Consider the following 24,896-nt stretch of genomic DNA (forward strand, 5'->3'; position numbering starts at 1 on the left):
TTCTTCTGGGGGCACACCAAGCAGTGCTCAGGGCTTGCTTCTAGTTCTGTTTTCAGGGATTTTTTTGTGTGTGTGTGTTCTTTTTTTTTTTTTTTTTAAGAAATATTTTATTGAACCACCGTGAAAAAAAAGAAAAAAAATACAAAGCTTTCAGGTTTAAGTCACAGTCAAATACTGATTAAACCACCATCCCTTCACCAGTGCACCCGTTCCACTACCAAGAATGCCAATACACCCCCCTCCCACCCCACCCCCCATCTAAGTAGCTAATGATATTCCCATTATTCTCTATATATATTGAGTACATTCCATATTTCCATACAGAACTCATTATTATTGATTGGAAATTTTCCCCAACAATCAGGCCTGCTGAATAGACATCATCTAATAATTTCTCTTCATTGCTAAGAGTGAAGACTTTAAGTCCGTGCGGCCGTGATAGCGGCCGCGCGGTTTTGGGTTTCTAATATTTTAGCTCAGTTCACAGTCAAAATGCATGGCTGCAAGAATCCGCTCTGGTGCCAAAATGGGTTAGGAGACCTCAGGATCACAGTCAATAGGCACGGAGGGTCTGTTTCTCGTGCCGCGGTTCCCGGTTCATCTCTGGGCAGAAGGCGCGCCGGGAACGCCCCCCCTCCCAGGACCACCTACAGGCTACGTCACTAAAGAAAGTCCTACCTCCTGGTGGAGGGGTCTTAGAGGGTGGCTCTTACCACGTGGCTGCTACCGCTGCCACCATTTTCACTCAGAAAAATGGGGTGGAGAGGGGAAAAAAATCCCTCCCCGGGCTGCACGAGGTTGTAGCTCAGTTCACAGTCAAAATGCATGGCTGCAAGAATCCGCTCTGGTGCCAAAATGGGTTAGGAGACCTCAGGATCACAGTCAATAGGTGCGGAGGGTCTAGGGATTTTTTTTTTTTTTTTTAGATAAAAGTGACTTTTGATTAATTTTCTGGCATTAAGTATTTAAAAAATGTTTTTGACTAAACTGTAAATGAAAGATTATAACATAACTTATAGAAATAGTGTTTTGTGTAATCAGTTAAGTTGGTAGAGCATTAGTAACCACTAATTACAGATTTATCAAAAATATAATTACATAGTGAAGACATAGTTTTTTTTTAAATTTATTTTATTGAATCACCATGTGGAAAGTTACAAAGTTCTCAGACTTATGTCTCGGTTATACAGTACTCAAACACCCGTCCCCTCACCCGTGCTCATATTCCACCACCAAAGACCCCAGTGTACCTCCCAACACTCGCCCCCCCATCCCTGCCTGCATAATTGATAAATTGATAAATTTCTCTTTACCTTGATTACTTTCCATAATTCAACACAAAACTCACTATTGTTGGAGTTTTCCCCCAAGAAAGACAGCCCTACTGCCAGTGAAGCATTTGATAATTAGTTTTCCATTTCTGAGACTGGAGAGATATGAAGTTCCACTGTCAAGTACATAGAATTTTTTTCCCCCTCCTTCCCACGCCACCAAGTTCATGCCTGCTTAATAAATAGTCCTCATACAACCACATGCAAAAAAATGGGTTTAGACCTTGACCTGACACCATGCACAAAAGTCAGATCAAAATGGATTAAAGACCTCAACATTAGACCACAAACCATAAGGTACATTGAAGACAAGGTCGGCAAAACCCTCCACGATATTGAAGATAAAGGTATCTTCAAAGGTGACACGGAACTAAGCAATCTAGTAAAAACAGAGATCAACAAATGGGACTACATTAAACTAAAAAGCTTCTGCACCGCAAAAGATACAGTGACCAGAATCCAAAGACTATCCACAGAATGGGAAAGGATATTTACACAATACCCATCAGATAAGGGGTTGATATCAATGGTATATAAAGCACTGGTTGAACTCTACAAGAAGAAAACATCCAACCCCATCAAAAAATGGGGCGAAGAAATGAACAGAAACTTTACCAAGGAAGAAATACGAATGGCCAAAAGGCACATGAAAAAGTGCTCTACATCACTAATCATCAGAGAGATGCAGATCAAAACAACCATGAGATACCACCTCACACCACAGAGACTAGCACACATCCAAAAGAACAAAAGCAACCGCTGTTGGAGAGGATGTGGGGAGAAAGGGACCCTTCTTCACTGCTGGTAGGAATGCCGACTGGTTCAGCCCTTCTGGAAAACAATTTGGACAATTCTCAAAAAATTGGATATTGAATTCCCATTTGACCCAGCAATACCACTGCTGGGAATATATCCCAGAGAGGCAAAAAAGTACAATCGAAACAACATCTGCACATGTATGTTCATCGCAGCACTGTTTACAATAGCCAGAATCTGGAAAAAACCCGAATGCCCCAGAACGGATGACTGGTTGAGGAAACTTTGGTACATCTATACAATGGAGTACTATGCAGCTGTTAGAAAAAAGGAGGTCAAGAATTTTGTAGTTAAGTGGATGGGCATGAAAAGTTTCATGCTGAGTGAAATGAGTCAGAAAGAGAGAGACAGACATAGAAAGATTGCACTCATCTATGGTATATAGAATAACAGAGTGGGAGACTAACACCCAAGAACTGTAGAAATAAGTACCAGGAGGTTGACTCCATGGCTTCGAGGCTGGCCTCACGTTCCGGGGAAAGGGCAACTCAGAGAAGCGATCACCAACTACATTGTAGTCGAAGGCCATGTGGGGGAAGGGAGTTGCGGGCTGAATGAGGGCTAGAGACTGAGCACAGCGGCCACTCAACACTTTTATTGCAAACCACAACAGCTAATTAGAGAGAGAGAACAGAAGGGAATGCCCTGCCACAGTGGCAGGGTGGGGTGGGGGGGGGAGATGTGATTGGGGAGGGTGGGAGGGACGCTGGGTTTACGGGTGGTGGAGAATGGGCACTGGTGAAGGGATGGGTTCCCGAACTTTGTATGAGGGAAGTATAAGCACAAAAGTGTATAGATCTGTAACTGTACCCTCACGGTGATTCTCTAATTAAAAATAAATAAATTAAAAAAAATTAAATAGTCCTTATATTATGGCTGACACCACACTGCCCGACGAGAAAAAGAGATATTTCCTGTCCTCGGCCAGCATGGGGCTATGGCTTAGTTCACAGTCTAGAGACATGGCTGCAAGCAGTTTCTGGAACCAAAAGTAGTTCCACCGCATTCTGGTTGATCTGCAGCAACGCAGCCACACAAGAGTGTGGCCACCCGGGTCGAATCTTGGCGGAGCATGCACTAGTATTGGCCCGAGACTCCCCAAGTGTCCCGCTGTTCCAAGTGCATAATTTTTTTAAATTTTAATTCCACCCCCCATTCCCGCGCCTCTAAGTTTGTGCCTGCTTCATAGACCTCATAATATGGTGGATGCCACACCGCATTTCTCCCAAAAAAGGGAAAAGAACCAAGAAAGGAGGATATTTCCTCTCGTCGGCTGGCGTGGGGCTATGGCTTAGTTTACAGTCTAGAGAAATGGTTGCTACTTTGATTACTTTCTATATTTCAACAAAAAACTCAGTATTATTGTTTGGGGTTAACCCCCACAGTCAGACCTGCTAAAAAGGAACCCTTTCACATTGCTGACAATAAAGATTGTGGCCGCGTGGTTTTTGTTTTTTTTTTTGTATGAAGTCCAGGGAAAATACTGCCAGTATTTGCATCCCTGCAAGCTTTTACTTCACTTTTATGGTGCTCATATGGAGAAGCCTGGAGAGAAAAACCCTGCCCCGCTGGCGGCGAATGGGCCAGGGGCTCCCATCCCAGTCTGGGGGCCTCTCCGGGAGCTGCTCGTGTCCAAAGTAGCTCAGTTGCCGCCGGGGTCGAGCTTGTAGGGCAGCAGAAAGGACCGGGCCCTCGTGGTGCTGTGCTTATATATCAGTAAAGGGCGGGACCGGCAAACCCGCCCTCTGGGATCACCTGGACGTCCCACTGGTACCTGCATTCTGTGTTCTAAAACTGGCTGTTGCCTTGCTGCACCCAATAAGGAAGAGTTGAGAGAGAAAGCCCTGCCCCGCTGGCGGCGAGTGGGCCAGGGGCTCCCATCCCAGTCTGGGGGCCTCTCCGGGAGCTGCTGGTGTCCAAAGTAGCTCAGTTGCTGCCGGGGTCGCGCTCGCAGGGCAGCAGAAAGGTGAATACATAGTTTTTGGTGTGACATAATTATGTCAGGATTAGGGGTGTAAGAAGACTAAGTTGTTATGTTCTACATTAAGTTAGCAGGTGATTTCTAAAGTAGTACATTAAGAAATAGCTAAACAAATAAAACAAGGCAGGTAATAAGAGTACATGTCCAATATTTAGAAGTACAGAAGCAACAACCAAAGTAACAGCTACTAAAAACAATAGAGTGTATTTGATTTAAATAATTGAAATTGGACTGTGAACTTTTAATGCCCTTTGGTATTTGATTATTTTTAAGTGATGCAACTGTATATGCATGCATTACTTGATAAAACTGTAGATAGATATTAATAACAAGTTCCTTTAAGGAATTTTAGAAGTAGAGGGTCTATAGTCGAGTGTGGGTATCTATCTATTTGTATAGATATAGATATATACAACTCGGTATATTCCATAAGTCTACCTTTTAACAGGACCACCTCCCCCTCCTCCTCGTCCTCCTCCTCCCCCCCTCCTCCCCCCCACTCCCCCCTCCCCCTCCCTCCTCCCCCCTCATCTTCCTCCTCCTCATTATTGTTATTATTATCATTATTTGAGTTTGTTTTATTTTGTTTTATTCTAGGGCTTCAAAAACAAACCAAAAAAGATGGGTCATATAAAGCCAGACTTGATTGATGTTGACCTAATCAGAGGTGAGTGATAAAGCTGGCTTGTTTCTTGTGTGTATATTACTTTATTATTACATGGTGGTACTGTACTAAAAATTGTTTTTAGATCTCTTTCCAGTGTGATAGTATAATTTCCAAAAGTACTGTCCTTCTCTCATATAAGTGTTAGCATTTTATCTCCCTTTATACTCCCTAATACTGTGTGAGAAACTTCATAGTTTCTGTAAGACTGAAAGAGGGGTAAACATGGAGACTCTGTTATGTAATTGAGAAAAATATATATATTCAGGTGAGCCTAATTTATTTTGGCCTGTCCTAGTGATTGGCAAGTCGTTAACTGCATTTAATGAATGTGCTGGAAAATTGTTCTTAACTGAGTAAGTTTATGTTGATATAATGTAGGACAATTTCTAGGCTTATTTGGCCAATAGCTCCTTGTCAGGAAAAAAATTACTCAGTGTCCCATAGAAATCTCTCTCCTTTATTCAGATAGAGCACCGCACCCCTGCCTTGCTCCACCGCCAAGTAGTCTTGCACCCAGGATACAACTGCCCCCTTGGGTGCTCCAGTGTCATGGATGCGCATTAGTACAATATAGAGGAATGTTTGATGTTTTGTTCTGTTACATATTTAAAGGTTCAACATTTGCCAAAGCCAAACCTGAAATTCCGTGGACCTCACTCACTCGGAAGGGACTTGTTCGAGTTGTATTTTTCCCCTTTTTCAGCAATTGGTGGATTCAGGTCACCTCTTTAAGGATCTTTGTTTGGCTGCTACTGCTTTACCTCATGCAAGGTAATTGGCAAAGCTAAGCTTTTTCTTTTTTTCTGCTTTTGCTATTAGTTGATATGACCTTTATTATTCTAATGTTTGCCTTTTCAAATATTAAGAATTGGAAGAAGGGGCTAGGAAAGGAGCTCACTGGTACAGCATATACCCTGCATGGGTTTGATCTTCAGATGTTGGGAACCAGAATCCAGGATGCTGGAATCCAGCTTTGGAATGCTGTTCTCAGTGGGGGTCCTGTCTGCTCTCTCTCTGTTCCCTAGGAAATTCTCCTGGGGCAATTTCCTGAAGAAAGCCCTTTACATTTCTTTTTATCCCAATAAACTAATGCCTGCGGATATGTAATAGTGTAACTTGGATAGATCAGAATTATTTGGCACCTGACCAAAGAATGCTGTTCACCTCCATTTAATGATATTGGTTCTGAGCAATAAATACTGTTCATGGAGGACAGTTGATGCTCTCATTTTCTGAGGCTGTTAGCTCCCTGATCTATGCGTTTTCTCTCTTCTTCTGTCTCTAATCCTCATGGTGCCCTTGCTTCAGGCCTCTTCATCCAGGGCTGGTCCCAGTCTCATGCACACACAAAAATAACAATAAAATAAAGAATAAAATAAAATAAAACAACAAAAATAAACAATAAAAACAAGAAGAAAAGAAATGAAGGAACATACCAGTTAGAGACCATCTTAAAAATCTTTGCTCAGGGACATTAAATATGATTGTTAAACTCTCTTCTTGGATATTTTTCCCCACCTGCCTTACTGGCCAGGCCATTTACTCCTGTGTCGGTGCTGGGGACTATAAGATGCAGGGGATGGACCTGGAGTGATAGCAGAGCTGGTAGGGCGTTTGTCTTGCACATGGCCAACCCGGGTTCGATTCCCAGCATCTCCCATATGGTCCCCTGAGCACTGCAAGGAGTAATTCCTGAGTGCAAAGCCAGGAGTAACCCCTGTGCATCGCCGGGTGTGACCCAAAAAGGAAAAAAAAAAATGCAGGGGATCAAACCAAAGTTGGCTGCATGCAAGGCAAGTGCCTTACCTGCTATACTATCTTTGGCCTTCTATCTTTTCTTATGGCTGACCTTGTCTGCTTCAAGATTGCAACCTTCAGGTTGCATTCAGATTCTTTTCTTCTCTAGGTACTGCTATCAAACCTCTGTGCTTAAAATATTATTGACACATTCTTGATTCTCAAAGTTATATCTTTAGGCCAGATCTTTTTGCTGACCTTCATACTTGCAAATGCCTGTTTAACATTTCAATGTGGAGATTCTGTAGGTATCTAGAATTTAATCATATCTAAATGGGTCTCTTGTTTTAAAACTTTTCACTGGTACACATCTTTTCCTCTTTAGTTCTTTCCCTATTTTATTAAATGTTGTCACAGCCATTGGTTTTCAACACTCACACCCAGTCTGTTATCAAGTTCAACCTCAAAATTTCTTGACTAACTCTACTACCACTATCACAGCTCATATTGCCAACATTTAATTTTTTTTTCTTTTCTTTTTGGGTCACACCCAGCGATGCCCAGGCTTTACTCCTTGCTCTGCACTCAGGAATTACTCCTGGCAGTGCTCGGGGGACCATATGGGATGCCAGGGATCTAACCTGGGCCTGTCGCGTGCAAGGCAAACACCTTACCTGATGTACTGTTGCTCCGGCCCCACATTGCTAACATTTTTCAGTTCTTTTTCCAGTCACTAGAGCTATCTTTTTAAAAGGGAAAACCCATGTCATGTTTCTGTTTAAAACACTAGTGACTTCTCATTGTGCTTTGTATGAAAATCCTTACTCTTGGGGGTTGGAGAGATAAGGACTATGGGTAGCCTGTCTGTCTGTGTTCTATCTTTGGTCCCACAAGCACCCCCAGGAATGATCTCTCAGTGCAGAGCCCCTAGGAGTAAGCCCAAGCACCATTAGGTGTGGCCCCAAAACAAAACAAAAAAATCCAGGCTCCTTATCCGGTGTCCTTGACCTAGAAGGCCATAGATCTGTTCCTGGCTAACTCCCAGAGGTCCTTTCTCACCACTGGCCAGCTTGCCTGCTTTAGGCATGATCCCTTTTTGATTGTTTACTTATTTCTCACACAGAGCTTTTCTTTTTGTTTGAAAATATCCTGACTTTCCACATCATTAAATCTTCGTTTTGGTAGAACTTATTATTTAATGAATCTGTCTACAAATCTGTGTTTAATTCTGTGTGTGTGTTGCCAGGGAATTGAATCCAGATGGCAAGTGCTGTACCACTGAGCTATATTCTTGGCCCCTAAGTTACATTTTTAAAGGTTGTAAGAGTACTATTGAATAGAATTTCTGCCTTTTCTATAGATATTTCTAGATTTTCTTAATCTGTACTGCCCATTACAGTTAGTTATTAGTCATATGTAGCAGTTCAATTGATTCCCTAAGATTCAGTCTGCCTGCATATGAGCTGAATCTCCAGATCAGCAAGTAAAAGGTGCATGGGACCCTCCCAGCAGTCCTTGGGGAAGTATGTCATGACGAGCATCAAACTTGGGGCTTCCACACACAAAGCATGCACACAAGCCCTGTTTCCTATGTTATACATATTTTACCACAATAAAACTTGAGTTAAACAGGATGTAAAAAAGAAAAATAACAATCCTGAGGCAGAGAGGTAGTACAGCAGGTTGGGCCTTGCACGAGGCTGATCCGGTTCAGTCCCCTGGAATCCCACATTATCCCTGAACACCACCTGGAGTGAGTCCAAAGTGTAGAGCCAGGAATAACCCCTCAGTATATTTGGTAGGTCCCCAAAACAGAACAATAAAAACAAAAATGACAATCCTAAAAAGCTTTTTATGCAGATATAAACAACAAAAGACTTGATTATAAAGAGAGGGGGCTGGAGTGTTAGCACAGCAGGTAGGGTGTTTGCCTTGCATGTGACCAATCCGAGTTTCATTCCTCTGTCCCTCTCAAAGAGCACGGCATGCTACCAAGAGTATCCCACCCACACGGCAGAGCCTGGCAAGTTATCCATGGCATATTCAGTATGCCAAAAACAGTAACAAGTCTCACAATGGAGACGTTACTGGTGTGCACTCGAGCAAATTGATGAACAACATGACAACAGTGCTATAGTGCATTTCCCTTCAATATATCTGTATGTCAAGAGACTTGGGGAGAGAGAGGATTCCACTCCAAATTCCAAATTTGTTTCAGTTCTGATTAAATAATTTTAACAAAGTATTCTGCAATGAATACACATGTAAGAACACTTAAAAGAAAAGAGTTAAAATGCAACAGAGAAATTTATCCTGCTCAATGTCACCACATTTAATAACCTACAGGAAGCGAAGAAACGTGGCCCAGTATAGCAGTGTGTCGATGCAGCCCTGTTTGGGCACCATACCACATGCCAGATGTGGTTTCGGAAGCTCTGATGGTAAAGATCTCTGGCCCCTCAGCAAAGTGTGTGACCTCCAGTGCACTCAACCAAGTGTGTGTGATCCCCAGTTACAACAGAAGGGAAGGAAAGGCCAGGAAGAAATACACAACAGATGAGACTAACCAGACAAATTGATAGTGCACAATATGTATTTCAGAATTAGCCCATGGTATATAGGAAACAGTGTGCATATTGTGAACCAGGAAAAAAAATCAGCTCTTTAATAACAAACATGAGGAAAAATATTTAATTTCAACTCTACATGACCAGAGAAAAGCCCTATTATTTATGTATCAGATTAAGTAACAACTTGTAAGATTGCAATAATTAAATTGCAATAATCTGTTAAGACTATGGTAATACAGGTACTGCTGCACGATTTATTTTCCAATAGAATTGCACCACCAGCAAATATTAAACATTTGATATATATATGTATATATATACTTGTTATATACTTTCACTATAAACACTAAAAACCTTAATATGTATATATTCTTTGATTTATTAATCCTATTTAGATAATTCTAAAACATAAAATGTAAAGATTTTGTTCATTTCATATATCAATAATGGTGCCATTAGTAGCAAAAAAGCTTACATATGTGAGCAGTTATGGAAATTACTGTACTTCAAAGAATGGAAACTTGCAAAGGTATAAGAAAGCAGTTAAGACAGAGCACTGTCAGGGCAGCCAGATGATACCCTGCACCCCAGGATATGAGCAGCAGCTCTGGCCCTAATATTCAACCCAGTGTCCTGGTTGGCAGAAATAACTGCTAGGAGGGACCCCCAGGCCTTCTGTGGTGTTGGAATGTCAAAAAAAAGGGGGGGGTTGTTTTTTTATTTTATTTTGGTGTGGGAGGGCATGCCTCTTTCTGTGTCCTAGAGTCACTCCTGGCAGTGCTGGGATCACATCTGGACAGGCTGTTCTCTCTCTCTCCGTCCCCATGTGTGCCTTTTCAAATCTGGGCTTTTATAGAAATAGTGATTAGACTTGCTAGCATTAGTTCTGGAGACTCGGCCTGATGCTTTGCATTCTGAAACCTCTTTCAGTTATAGCGCTCGTGTTATATTATGTGATGCCTCTTGTGAATGTAAGTGAAGTACTTGGACCCTTATGCCTTATGTTACTCATGGGAACTGTCCACTGTCAGATTGTGTCCACTCAGATAACAAGATCATCAGGAAACAATGGTAATCGAAGAAGAAGGTAAAATGAGAATTTATTCTTGTAGTTGTATGTTTTCTGGAAGGGAGAATTTATAGAAATTTATATATACATATATATATGTGTATATATATATATATATATATATATATATGTATGTATGTATACTTTCCACACCTGGTGGTGCTCAGAGCTTTCTCCTGGTTCTGCACTCAGGAATTATTCCTGGTGGTGCTCTGGGGATTTGATGGGATTGGACCCAGGTCAGCTACTTGAAGGCATGTGCCCTACCCTCTGTACTATTACTGCTTTGTAAAATCTTCGAATTAATTTATTCAAAAAACCCTTCCTTTTTGAGTAGATATGTTTGTCTTTTAAAAAGTTAATTTTCCACTTCTCACTTATCTATTTATTCATTTTTGGTTTGGGGCCTCCTTCTGGCTTGATGCTTGGGAGCAGCTCTTGGCAGGCTGGGGCTGGCGGGGTTGACGAGGGGCAAGCCCTGCTCTGCCCTCCTCGCGGGCTCCTCCGCTCTTACCAGAAGCTTTCAGGGAGCTTTTTGTCATCTGTTTAGTTGTTTATAAAAGAGAAATTCCCATTCTTCCTTATAATTTACCTCAGTGATTCTGAAAAAACATTCTTCTATCTCATTCTTAGACAAAATTTATTGGAACTTCATTATAAATAAGGATCTTAATAGATGGAGTGAGTGCTATTTACATTTTTATAATTTTTTGGTTTGTATTTATGTTTTAAACTTTTGTAAAAATTGCTTTAACTGTCTACAAATGTAATTCATGTCTTTCTTTTTTTGTTGTGCAATGTGTAGGTTTATGACTCTCAAGATTTTTAGGGGGGCCCCTCAGACCAGCACTCAGTGAGTCTAGCACTTCCTAGGGATGATGGGCCCAGTCATGCATGTCGGATGGTTCACTGCCCAGCTAGCAGTGCAGTCTTGCTGAGACCACCAAGGTTTTCTGGCATTTCCTCAGGTTTATGGATGTCAGGAACTGAACTCCAAGTTTCCACAGGCAGAGCATGTTTCTATGCACAGCCCCTGTTGGAAGGTTTCATTGCATATGTGGTAATATCTTCCAAAATTTATATTTTCTTGCCTCAGAATATCTGTATATTTTTGTTCACATAAGCAGTAGTTAAATTTTCTCATTTGCTATGATGAATTTTAATGTTTATATTCTTATTTTTTAATGTTATTTTAAAAACTTTATTCTGGGGCTGGAGCACATGGCAAACCCTACCCAGGTTCAATCCCTGGCATCCCATGTGGTCCCCAGAACCCACTAGGAGTAATTTCTGAGCACAGAGCCAGGAGTAACTGTGAACATTGTTGGATGTACCTCCCCTCCCCCAACAAAAAGCAAAAAACAACTTTATCCTGGGTACCAAGAGATAGTCCAGGAGGTAGAGTGCTTGTCTTGCGCACACCTGACTTGGGTTGGGCCTTGAGCCCCACCCATCAGGAGTGATCCCTGAGCACAGAGCCAGCAGGTGTGGCCCAAAAAACCCAAATCTAAACCTATTTTTTCTCCGTAAGGAAGAATCTGAAGGGGATAATATTAGCTCTGATAGAATATATGCTTTGATTACTGGTACCCTTTTCTTAATGTTTTTCTAAAGAATTTAAATGTTGTGGCTGTATATTTTTGTATTGATAGGATCGTTAAAGAGTGTATGGGACATCAATGAAAATTATTTTATGTGCCCCTGATTAGGTGTGCCAAATGAGTAGATAGCCACATCTATATTTAAAGTATTTATTTCCTTTGCTGGTGGTAAAGGAAAGACTGTTGGCTACACCTGCAAAATTTTTTTTTCTAGTAGTGTTTTGAATCAGTGCTTAAGACTGAACAGAATGATTTAATGATTGAACTTATAATATTATAAAACTTTCGCTTACAATCTGCTTTTGTCACTTAATCAGAAGTTTTCTTACATAATTTATTCTCATGAAGTTCACTATATTTAATTTCAGGTAGTAAACAGTTGGTATAATTTTCTATAATGATATTTTGGGCAGAAATAGAAGAGGTCTTAAATAATTTAAAGTTTTTGAAAAAAATTTCTTTTTTTTTTTTGTAGAAAATTACGAAAAACTGTAAATGGTGATGGGAGCCGAGAAAATGGAAATAATTCCTCTGATAAAGTCAGAGGAATAGAAACTTTGGAACCTGCACCATTTATTGGTGGTTTTTGGGGGACTCTTTTTGGTAACAGGTGGGAAGACTTACATTGGAATTTTTATTTGATCTTCTATTCACATTAGTGTTTACATAGTATATAATTTGTCTAATCAGGTCATAGGAATACACAGTATGGGCATATTATTGTTGCATAAGTTTTAAGGTTTCTAAACAAATCTGCTTAATCAAAATGTCTCCATTGTCTTACCATCTATGGTTCTAGTAATCTGCTGTTAATGTCTTATTCTGCTTTTTCATTAATGAGGTTTTAGATCTCAAAATTACAAAAATATGAACCGAAAAGGTAAATGTGGTAAGTTCTATCAATGAATATCTTAAGAAAGGATTTTTACAAAATCGGTCTTTTTTAGCATGAGATAAGATACTTTAGAAATGGGATGTAGGGTAGGAAGTTGGTGTGGATAAGATTTAGTACACAAAGTGGACTCAAGGCGAATTCTATCATTATGATTTTACAGGTCATGGGGGCCCTAAATGTGGCTTAGATACTTTCCTTGCTGTATATTTGTGATTGTGACCCAGAAATTAAGTTCTTCCGTGTTTATTTTTGAAAGTGAAGTATATTTTTCTAAGGACATTTACATCCCTCCCCCCTTTTTTTTTAAAAAAAAAAATTGAGTTCTTTGTGCAGAATATCATCATGGTGGACACTGGGCTTTCCTCAGATTTTTTCTTAGTATTTTGCTATCAAACAAGGAAGGTAAATATTGCAAATCTGATGCAGTTTCAGCTGTGTGACATTATTATAAATGATGCCTACTGGCCGTTAATTAGTGACAGTGATTTTTCTGGGGCGAAGTGACAGCAGTCATGAGAGAATTGAGAGTTGCTGGGCTTTGAAGGGGGCACTGGCCTGGTGTGCCAGCTGCAGAGTGTGAGATGGTGGGGGTGGCACTGTATGAGAGGGAAGTGAGTGGGGGTCTCAGCTACTCTGCACGAGGCCTGAGAGCCTGAAGGTGAGTCTATTACGTTCTGCTTTTCTACACCCTTTGCAAGTGGGAAGACTGGACAGTATATTTTCCAGACTGATCTACTTCTTAGAAAAAATTGATTTATTGAACGATACTGCTTTCCAAAAATGATTTTTATCTTTTTTAAAATATAGAATTAAAAGAATGAAATTAATATGTAACAAAGGGACTGAAACACAGAATGACAAAAGCTGTTTACATCCCATCATTAAGAAGAGACAATGTCGACCAGAGATTAAAATGTGGCAAACAAGAGAAAAAGCAAAAATTTCAGATGGAGAAAACTATCAAAGGGTAAGATTTAGATAGTAATAAATAAAGCAAAAAAAAAAAGTGTGTGTGGGGGTGTTGTGCCTACTTCCAGCAGTGCTCAGGGTTTACTCCTGGCTGTGTGCTCAGGAATCACAGCTGAAGGGGCTTGTGACTACTTGTGGTGCCAGGGATTGAACCCAGGTCAGGTGCATGCAAGGCAAATGCCTCACTTGCTGAACTAGTTCTCCAGCCCCTAAAACAAAATTTTTCCTGTGTAAAATTCTCTTATTGTTAGGCTGTCAGAAGAAGAAAACAGGTTTGTTTGATTTGTTTTAATAAAGAAATGAAGTGTAAAACAAGCGACTGTGAAGAGAGCTTTCCATGAAGACTACAGTTGATGCCTCTGATTTGTAGGACTGAAACTGGTGGCAAGTTGACTGCAACCTAGCAGAGTTCAGAGTCAGATTGTGTAGAGGCTACTGTGTCATGTCCCAGAGAGGCCATGGCACTGGGGAAGGTTCGGGAAAACAGCCTCAGTTAGAGACAGGTTTCTGCTCTGTGTGAAGCTAACCACACTCAGGTTTACGTCTTGAAATACCTTAACATTTTATGCACAGTGGCATTTAGTAATTACAGAAAATTAAATGTCTACTGTTTTTCACACTGCTGCTCAACCCGGCATTATTCTAAATACTTTATAGGTAGTAACTTATTTAAATTCTTCAACAAATCTGTGAGGTGGGTTTTTTTTTTAACTCATTGATTTTTCAGATGAGGAAACAAGAATTTCGGAAAGATGTAATAACTTGCCTAAGGCTACATAACTAGTAAGAAACTGTCATTGAGTTATAGTGTGGCTCAAAAACATCTGAATCACTATCAGGGTTTCCCACACTGGATGATACTACCCCCAGGGATGCAGGAACAGTTTTGTGGGGGTCGGTGATGCCAGAGGAGTGATACCAGTCTGGGGTGCTATTGTTTGTTTTAAGAAGGTGTATTCCCATGGGCTTCCCAGTGAAGAGGAGGCAGCAGGACAAATCTGTCTGGGAACCGCCGTACTACAAAATATTGTTTCTTTAGTTGGACCGCTTAGTTTCATGGTCAGTACTTTTTTCTTTTCATTTCTGGTTTAGTTTATTTTTATTGCTTAGTTTTCCCATGCTCTTTTGTTGTGGCATATGAAGATATCTTGATTCTCTCCAGTGAAGAAATCGCTGTTTTCTTTGTAGGAGGAGACTTTTAGGTATTTGGGTAATGGCGTTTCAGATGATCTTTCAAGTGACGAAGATGGCGAAACCCAGACACAGATGATGTTATTGCGGAGGAGCGTGGAAGGGGCCTCCAGTGACAATGGCTGTGAGATTAATAGAAGATCAGTACTTTCAAGACACCCGAACCCTCAGGTAGCTTTAATTTCAGTTTATCAAGTTTGAGGACTAGCTTCTTACGTCACTTAAAACTATCAGAAGATACTTCAGGTTTTCATCTTTAGTTGGTTTGATTTTTGACAGGTAAAGAAAACCTCCCCCAGGTGGTGCCATATTATGCGGGATTCAGATAGTCTTGCTGAATCCGAGTTTGAATCAGCAGTCTTCAGCCAGGTAATGTATCCTTGTGAAAGGGAAGTAAGTACTAGAGCAAATTCTCTAGCATTGTATTTCATTCCTCTTTTCTATTTCTTTGTTAGTTTCTCTTTGTTAATTTTTGCCTGCTCCTCCCCCAAATAAGGGAAGATTATTCATATTACTTGGGATGTTGAGTTAATTTTTAAGCATTGTACTATCTCAGTGGAATTGACATTGATGAAGACAGAATTTTGAAAAAGGACCTCTGAAAGATGGAGTAGTAAATCTCATCATGAAAGTTTATGGGCATATTGTTCATTTAGAATAGTATATTTCACACGTGAGCAGAGTAGATCATGGTGTGAATTTTGTTTTGATTGACAAGGCATTCGGGCTTGTGGAGCAGCTCCATGTTTGTCCAGCGTTGCAGGACTGCCCTCTCTAGCCTTCTCTTGGCTTGCTTGTCTGGGCCCTTAAAATGAGTAGATCTCTACAAGCCTCCCACTGCCGGGGGTCCTCTCACTGTGCTTTCCCATCGCAGGGATGCTGAGTTGAGCAATCCTTTTACTTGGCACCGAGTTTTTAAGGGAAGTCCTTTTAAGGCTTGTTGAGGAGTTATCAGAGCTCAGCATTTCATTATTGAAATAATGTTCTGTTATGTGTAGTTCTATGAACAGATGAATACAGGGCAAACAACTTGAGAAAGCTGTGCGCTGTCATCATTGCCTGTTTGCATTTGATTGTAGGTATATACTTTTTTTTTTTTTTAATGAGCAGGACTTTTTCTCTTTAAAGGGCTCTAGATCTGGTGTGAACGGCAGCTCCCGAAGCCTGCATATGTCCAGAAGAGACTCCGAGAGCACTCGCCATGACTCTGAGACAGAGGACATGTTGTGGGATGACCTGCTGCATGGCCCAGAGTGTCGGTCGTCAGTCACCAGTGACAGTGAGGGGGCTCATGTGCACACGCTTCATTCGGGGGCCAAACGCGACCCCACAGAGGATGTTTTCCAACAGGTCTGTGTATTGCCATTGAAATAACAGTTCATGTTTTCTGTATGATTATCATGTGCCAGTGTTTATTATCTTGTTTAACTTTATCATCAGGTAGATGCAGTTATTGTCTCTGATTTTTTTCTTTTCTTTTTTAAATGTTTTTTGGGCCATAACCAATAATGCTCAGGGATTTCTCCTGGCTCTGCACTCAGGAATCATTTCTGGCAGTGTGTGTGGGTCCTTATGGGATGCTGGTGATTTAACCCAGGTCGGCAGCATGCACGGCAGCACCCTACCCACCCTACTATCTCTCTAGCCCCTGTCCCTGAGTTAGAGATGAGGAAACTGAGTGTAGTGTGTAAATAAGCAAAAACTTAGTATTAGGATAGTTAGCTCAAAGGTTGAGCATATGCTTTGAGTGCTGGAAGCCCAGGCTCACTTCCTGGTATCCTAAGACTGGGAGTGACTCTTGAGCACAGGGCTAGAGTTGTCCTGAGCATTATCAGGTGTGGCCCTAAAACAAAAAATAATAACAGATAGCAGATATTCGATTCAGGGAGAAGTACTAGAACCTAAGGTTTTGGTTCTTCTTTTAATTTTATATTCTTCCTTCGTGTTTTTAACCTAAATTATATTTTCTGTAATGCTTCTCATATTCTTTTGCTTAGAATTATCCTTTCTGCTCATTTTAAAAGTTATTTGCAAAATATGCCAGATTTGTGAGCTTTACTCACCAGTGAGATGGTTCAAATGCATCAGTTTTTAAAGACTCCACATAGAGGTCAAGGAAAATGGCTCAAGTGATAGAGCCCTTGCTTAGCTAGCATACACACCCAGAGTTTGATTCTCAGCACTGCTGTTTGTGACCCTTGTCTGTCCAACAAGAACTGCTTGGTGGAGACTCTGGGCAGCACCCCTGTGAGAGATTTGCTTAGAGAAGAACCTTGAAGATGAGGGATTTTAGCAATGACAAGGGAACAAAGCAATCGCCTTGTTTGCTTTAATCATGTGATTAAAATAACTATCCTCATGAAATGTTAAATAAAAAAATCATAATTATTTCTCATTGTAATCAGAAAGGTAACTTTATTGGAAATTTATAGAACATGGTCAGGAAAATATTGGATACCTTGAGGAAGAACTTTCCTGTTTTAGCAAAAGAATACTAGAGTCTAGATCCTTTTTGGACAGTATATAATTTTATTTTATCTAATCCATATTTATGATTTGATAAATTTTTCTACATATAGCTAAGTAAAACCTTCATCATTAGATTATTCTGCCTATGATGACATTAGACAGAGTACACTGGAGGATACTTAAGGAGAGACTTTGTTTGGGAAAATACTATGCAAAGTGAAATATAGTAACTATGACTGTCGTGATCTTATGTCTTCTTCTACCTTTAGTTATCATGCTGATATGTTACGGTAAAATACATCTCTTAATGACATAAGAAAAAGTTTCCATGTTCATTTAGTATTAACAAGGTTGTTAATTATGGTTTTTTGAACAGTGGGTATATCAACATGATATTTCCATAAACATGTCTGTATTATATATGAACTGCTAGGAAATGACATGGTTTGCTCTTCTAGTGATATATAAGTCAAGTGATACTATTTTTTCCTTTTGGTTTTTTTTGGAGGGAAATGATGCTGGGAATTGCTGTGATGCTTAGCAGGGAACCATATGCTGGTGATCAAATCAAATCTAGAACTTCCACAAGCAAAATACATGCTTCAGCTCTTGGGATCATCTTTGCAGCCCTATAAAAACTACTATATTGATTTTAGTTTTATGTTAATATCATAGCATCAGGCAGCCTAGAATTGGAGAAGGTATTTAAATCTTCCAAACCTGAGGGAAATTAGTTCTGTATTGGTGAAAATTTTTATCACTCATCACATTGTGATAGTAATTTTTACTTCTGAGGACTTTTTTGTTTTTAATATTCTGATATTTTCTGATACTTTTTTTGATATTTTCTTTCAGTGTTTTTCTTTTACTATTATTATCATTATCATTATTATTTTGATTGAATTACCATAAGATACACTGTTATAAAGTTGCTCATGATTGAGTTTCAGTAATACAGTGTTCCAATAACTCTCCTTTCACCAGGTACATTTCCCACCACCAATGTCCTGTTTCCGTCTTACCACTAACCCAACCCCAGCCTGCAGATTATCATATGTCTGCCTTTAACCTACTTCCAGCACTCAGTTCTTGTCCAAAGCGATCATTTCTAACTCTCATCGTCATGATGGTCCTTCTCAGGACTGTTGTAATAAAATTGATGAGATAATACAGTGTGCTCAACACAGTGCTGACAAAGACAAAACACCGGTGACTTCGTTATTGGTGTTTCCCTCAGATGGTCAGTCAGCCTCTGTCAGTACTTCTGGAATGATTAAGAAATGGTCCTGTTTTGTTCTCTAGGCTACAATATCTCCACAGTGACTTACAAATAGTGAATGATAGATATACAGTATTTTGAATGACTGAGTTTTTTTGGATCTAAGATATCACAAATTCAGGTTATACATTCTTATGCTCAGTCTATTGAATGGTCTTATTAATTAGCCATCACTTCCTCTAGTCTGTTGTCCACCTGGTCTGCCCTGCTACTTACTGGCCATCATTTGCTCTCGTCTGAATCATGTTGACAGTTTCTCTGGGCTTTTTCCCTCTTATTTTCTTTTCCACATTGCAGCCAGGACCGTGCTTCTAAAATTTAAAGTGGCGCCTCTTTCCTTTAAGTCCTCTAGCTGTTTTACCCCTTCTGCATCAGTCCTCTTCTTTCTTTTTTTAATTTTGTCTGTTTGTTGGTTTGGTTCTTAGTTTTGACTATCCCGTTTCTCCTTATGTGATCTACTGAAACTCACTTTTCATTTTTTCTAGTTTCTAAAATGTACCTTTCTTTACTATACCTCTAGGCCTTTCCACATATATATTCTTGGCTTTGACTGGAACGTGTTTCTCTAATACCCATTCCTTTTGGTTTTTCTTTCTTTCCTTCTTTTTTTTTTTTTTTTTAAATTGAGTCACTGTGAGGTAGATCTTTGCAAAGCTATTCATGATTAGGCTTCACTCATAGAATGTTCCAACACCATCCCTTCCACCAGTGTTCATTTCTCAGTGCCATTGTCCCCAGTTTCCCAGTTTCCCTCCTGTTACCCCCATGCTCCCCAGCCTGCCCCTATGGAATTTCGCCCCATCTCTCTCTCTCTGTCTGTCTCCTTCTCTCTCCCTCTCTCTCTTCCTTCCTCTCCCCTTTTGGACAATGTGGTTTGCAATACAGATACTGCAAGGTTATAGGTTATTGTGTATATCCCTTTACCTACTTTAAACACTCAGTTCTTGTCTACTATGACCATTTCCAGCTATTTTTGCCATACTGGTCCCTTCTCTATCTTATCTACACTCCACCCCACACACACTTGTAGTAAATGCCAACCATTGACCAGTCCTCTTAACCCCTGTTTTCCCTGGCTTTGGATATTAGTTTTGAACTATAAATATTTTTATATCCCACAAATAAGTGCAGTCATTCTATATTTGTTCCTCTTTTCTCTCATTTCACTCAGCATGATACTGTCCATGTCCATCCATTTATAGGCAGATTTCATGACTTCATTTTTCCTAACAGCTGGCATAGTAATCCATTGTATAGATGTGCCGTAGTTTCTTTATCCATTTGTCTGTTCTTGGCCAATCAGGTTGTTTGCAGATTCTGGTAATTGTGAATAATGCTGCAATGAACACAGGAGTGCAGACGGTATTTCTGCTTTGTGTTTTGGGGGCCCCAGGGTATATTCCCAGAAGCTGGGTAAAATGGGAGCTCAGCTTCTAGTTTTCTGAGAAATGTCCATGTTGTTTTCCAAAAAGGCTGGACCACTTGGCATTCCCACCAGCAATGGATGATAGCCCCTTTGTCCCCGCATCTGCACTAGCACTGGTTGTTCTTGTTCTTTTGGATGTGTGCCAGTCTCTGTGGTCCTTTTGATTTTTCAAGTCTTGTCTTGAGTTGTAACTGTGTGCGTGTGTATGTGTGTGTTTATATATAAATGTATATATTATACTAATATATTTTATAATTAACATGGGTGATTAATATATAAAGTATGTATTTATGTATAGTATATAAATATGTAGTGATACTATATATTTCTGTAGCACTCTTTCCTTTTCTTGTCATGCTGTGTAGTAACATTATTTGTGTCTCCTTCATATGTCTGTAATCTCTTGATGTCAAGGAACACATCTGTCTTATTCTTCAGTGTATCCTCACTATATGTTACATAGTAAGTGCTTAATATTTTTTTTAATAAAACAATGAATAGAGCTGGAGCAATAGTACAGTGGGTAGGGCATTTGCTATGCATAAAGCTGACCCAGGTTCAATCCCTGGCACCCTGTATGGTCCCCCAAGCTTGCCAGCAGTGATCCCCGAGCACAGAGCCAGGAATATGTCCTGAACACTTCTGGGTATGGCACAAAAACAGATCAATGAACATTCAACTTCTTATCAGTATTATGTTAAGCATTGTGTAAAAGAAAAGAAGTATGTCATATGATTCTTTTTTAGAAGCATATCTTAGGGCCAGAAAGTAGTATAAACGTTAAGTATAAGTATAAGGTGCTTTGCAAGTGACTGACCCTGATTCAGTTCCCTGCATCACACTTGGTTTCTCGAGCACTACAAAGAGTGACCCTGGACCAGGAGTTAGCACTGAGCACAGCCAGGTGTGATCTAAACCCTCCCTCATCCTCCCCACCAAAAAGAGTTAAATTGGGGTCGAAGGTGACTGATGACTGGCTCATAAAAGTATAGCATATGACCGTATGCCAATTTTTCTGAAAGAGGCTAATTAGGGTTTTTAATTTCAGAGAAGGACAAAATTAGGGTTTTAGCAGTAAGGGAGGATCTTGTTGGTAACATGGAACTTGATCTGACACTTGAATAAGATATGACAGAGAAAATGGGGGGCTGTTTTCACTGTGAGCTTTTCTTGAGATTTCTCTGTGTGACATGGTTAGAACAGAGAAACGTTTAACTCTTCAGTCATTCAAGTAATACTTGAGGCCCATTAACACTTTCTATCTAATTTTCTTCTACCACCACCACCATCACTACTACTACTGTATTACTTCTAGTTGTATTGCTCTGGAAATGCATTCATCTTTAATATCCGATGAGTACACCAAACTTAGCTTCATTTCAGATGTTCAGAGAGGAAAGCAGTCTTACAAATCAGGAATCCTATTCCCTCTCAAAATAGAAGATATTTAGTCTCTTTCCATATAAGAAAATGGCTTCGTTTAAAAAAAAAAAAAGCATCAGAGGAAGTCAGCAGCTAGAGGTGGTAATTCAGTGTTGAGTTTTGCAAGGGAGAAAACAGAAGTGAGACTAAACATTGGTGAACAACATAGCCTGTTCAAGGGGGGAAACTACCTAATGGAAGTAAGAGAGGACTTGATGGAAATAGTTTGATATTTCTTTTTTCAGAACCATTTATTCTGGCTTCAGAACTCAAGTCCAGCCTCTGATCGAGTCAGTGCAATAATCTGGGAAGGGACTGAGTGCAAAAAGATGGAGATGTCGGTGTTGGAGATGAGCGGCGTCATCATGGGCAGGGTGAGGGCTAATGTGTTTCCAGGTCAAATAAAAAGTAATTTAGTGACCAGCAGCTGTTACTTGAGGCCTGTTCAGGATAGAAAACTTCAAACATAGCATATTTTCAATTTTCTAGTTTTCTCTTTATTTCGTATTTTTTTGCATACTCTGCTTCTTAAACTTAATATTGAATAGTATTCAAAGTCATAATGTGTCTATCACTTGTATTTCTTTTAAAATATACTTTTTGTTTGATAATTGTCACCTTCTGATTTCTTTATCTATGCCATAATAATGGACATTTTAAATTGATTCCCAGGTTAATGCATATCAGCAAGGAGCTGGTTATCAGATGCTGGGAAACGTTGTCACCATTGGATTAGCATTTTTTCCTTTTGTATATCGACTTTTCCGTGAGAAGAACTTTGACCAGCTAATGAACATTTCAGCTGTGGAGATCTTGACACTCTTTTGTGGAGCACCACCTGTTATGCCTGTTATTGTTTTGTCTTTAATTAATTTTTTTGAACGATTGTGTCTTACTTGGATGTTTTTTTTCATGATGTGTGTGGCTGAGAGAACATATAAACAGGTTGGTAGTAAATGAATTAAAATTGCTTCCCACTGGTGGGGATGTAGTTGAGTTTGGTAGAGCACTTCTCCTGCAAGGGAAGGCCTGGGTGGGTTCCTGACTCCCAAGTCATTCCCTCAGCACCATCAGTTGTCAACCCAGAACAAAAGCAGACAAGCCAAAAATTGCTTATCTCTGTTTTGGTATGCAATATTCAGTTGAGTTTGTTTTTGTACTCTCTCCAAAAGTTGATGTAGGTAATGCAGGATTAATAAGTGTACTTCTGGTATCTGTGGTTTCAAACACTTTATTGATTATTCACAAAGTTGGTTGTAATCTAAACTGGACCAGTGTGTGGGAGTTTGTCTTTGCTAGCACGAAAACTTGCTGTTAGTTCTTCTACCTCAGTGTGACTTCACTGTTACCTATAATATATGTGGTAATTCTTAAAGTAATATTTTCTGTGAACAATGGCCATGTGAGGAATAATGAAGTTTGACAAGAGGATTGAGAATATAATATATTGATTGATACATATAAGAAATAAGACTTTGAATGAAGACAAAATTTATAAATAAGTCAGAATCCTGCATATACAAATTTGGAAATTTGTGAAGTTTGGGATTCACAAAGGTCTACAAAGAATATTCCCTGAAAATGTCATGAGTGAACAATTATGTGGAGAATTATCACTATCATCCCGTTGCTCATCGATTTGTTCGAGCGGGCACCAGTAATGTCTCGCATTGAGAGACTTACTGTTTTTGGCATATCCAATACACACGGGTAGCTTGCCAGGCTCTGCTGTGCTTGCTCCATACTCTCAGTAGCTTGCTGGGCTCTCCGAGATTTATATTAGTATATAATGTTTTTGGGGAACAGAGTAGCGAGCTACGAATGACATTTTCCATGGTCTCTCAAGTGACTAAAATTTCATTGTCTGACATCTTTTATATGCTTGGGGATGTTGTTTGTGAGTACCCATTTGGAAACACATAGATACATTTCACTTTGTATTTTTTTTAATCTCTTTTAGAGATTTTTATTTGCAAAACTTTTCAGCCATATTACTTCTGCCAGGAAAGCTAGGAAATATGAAATACCTCATTTCAGACTCAAAAAGGTGGAGAACATTAAGATATGGTTATCACTGCGTTCCTATCTCAAGGTCAGTTTGTCTAATTAACAACAGAATAGATGTAAGAATTTGCAGAGAATGTGCTCATTGGAATTTCTGGCAGCACATAGACGATAATAGTATAGTTCTGGGTATTGGACAGTTCACCGGTTTGCTGGGTCCCAAACTGTAGCTATGTGCAGAGCAGGCAAGAGCTGAGAAAGTGAAAAAATATTCTGGGACAGACTGATAATAGACTCTTTCTTATATATAAAAAACTGACATGACAAATGGAACATTATATTTATTGGTTTTAGCCCTGACTGTACTCGGGGCTACTCCTGGCTAAGCTCCTTTGAATTCTCTCTCTGGCCCCAGAATATTATTTTTTCTGATCTTGGGAAAAGTATTTCAGCTGAAAATATACTGAATCAGTGACCTCAGTCTGGAGCAACATGGATTTCCTAACTTTAAGTTAAAGCTGTTACAAATATGTCAGAAAATTTTGGTAAATGATTATTTTCATGGTAGTAAAATTCAGATTATTACTGATGAGAGGGCTGTGCTGTTTCTGATCTTAATCTGTTAGCCTTAGTCTAATATATTGACATAATCTGACATTAAAATGTGTATCTCTCCACAGAGACGAGGCCCACAACGTTCAGTAGATGTGGTTGTATCTTCAATTTTCTTACTGACACTTTCTATTGCTTTCATTTGTTGTGCCCAGGTAAAAGTTTCATATCTGGTTTAATGGGCAATAAAAATTCTTTTATAGAGTTGTTTTTCTTTATTATTTTGAATACCTGTTAATTTTTCCTTTTGAAAATAGAACCAAGGTAATTGTGAAATGCTTTGAAATGCCAGTTTTAATAGTTAAATTGGTGGGGGCAAAGGTGTAGTCACTCCCACCAGTGCTCAGGGGCTATTCAGGAATTAGTGTTTGGGGGACCAGATGTGGTGTTAGGGCTTGAACCATGGTTCAGTCTGGAAAAAAGAAAGAAATAAAGGAAGCCTATTTCGCATCTATTATGATACCATGGAACTATCACCAAAATTTAGCTATTATATAATAGTATAAGAGGCAAGGCCTCTTGCCTTGCATGCAGCTGAACTGGCTCAGTCCCTGACACCATGTAGATCACACCAGTGTGTTTGAGAGAGTGGGTTTCTGTCAGCCTCTTTGCGCTTGTGGACAGGCCGAGGGCTGCAGGCTGGCAGCTGAAAGCTGCTGTTCCAGAGCAGCATAAATAGCTTCACCCCATGAGAAATTTATATGTGACACCTAGGGTGTACAGGTATTTAAAATAGGTATATAAATCAAATATTTACTGATAATAAATCAGAAAGATATTTGTAAACAACTTTTAAAGATGTTTTACCATCTCCACCTTCAGTTACATAACTCTTCATGGGGTTGGCAACCCACAGT

The 24,896-nt window shown here is 39.7% G+C and overlaps 1 protein-coding gene across 3 annotated transcripts in view; it reads left to right on the plus strand.

Moving 5' to 3' along the window:
* PHTF1 (putative homeodomain transcription factor 1) overlaps window positions 1-24,896 on the plus strand; it is a 60,541-nt gene that overhangs the window by 25,911 nt on the left and 9,734 nt on the right. For 2 of the 3 annotated variants that reach the window (XM_055138740.1, XM_055138739.1), the window contains 12 exons: window positions 4,726-4,795; window positions 5,408-5,566; window positions 10,033-10,189; window positions 12,248-12,382; window positions 13,475-13,634; window positions 14,825-14,998; window positions 15,107-15,196; window positions 15,956-16,177; window positions 21,669-21,797; window positions 22,096-22,368; window positions 23,384-23,515; window positions 24,108-24,194. In XM_055138740.1, the coding sequence (XP_054994715.1) occupies window positions 4,726-4,795; window positions 5,408-5,566; window positions 10,033-10,189; window positions 12,248-12,382; window positions 13,475-13,634; window positions 14,825-14,998; window positions 15,107-15,196; window positions 15,956-16,177; window positions 21,669-21,797; window positions 22,096-22,368; window positions 23,384-23,515; window positions 24,108-24,194 (1,788 nt within the window). The remainder of the gene's footprint in view (window positions 1-4,725; window positions 4,796-5,407; window positions 5,567-10,032; window positions 10,190-12,247; window positions 12,383-13,474; window positions 13,635-14,824; window positions 14,999-15,106; window positions 15,197-15,955; window positions 16,178-21,668; window positions 21,798-22,095; window positions 22,369-23,383; window positions 23,516-24,107; window positions 24,195-24,896) is intronic. The other variant, XM_055138741.1, reaches the window with a different exon arrangement.

This window comes from Sorex araneus, chromosome 5 (genome assembly GCF_027595985.1).
Source record: "Sorex araneus isolate mSorAra2 chromosome 5, mSorAra2.pri, whole genome shotgun sequence".
Taxonomy (NCBI): domain Eukaryota; kingdom Metazoa; phylum Chordata; class Mammalia; order Eulipotyphla; family Soricidae; genus Sorex; species Sorex araneus.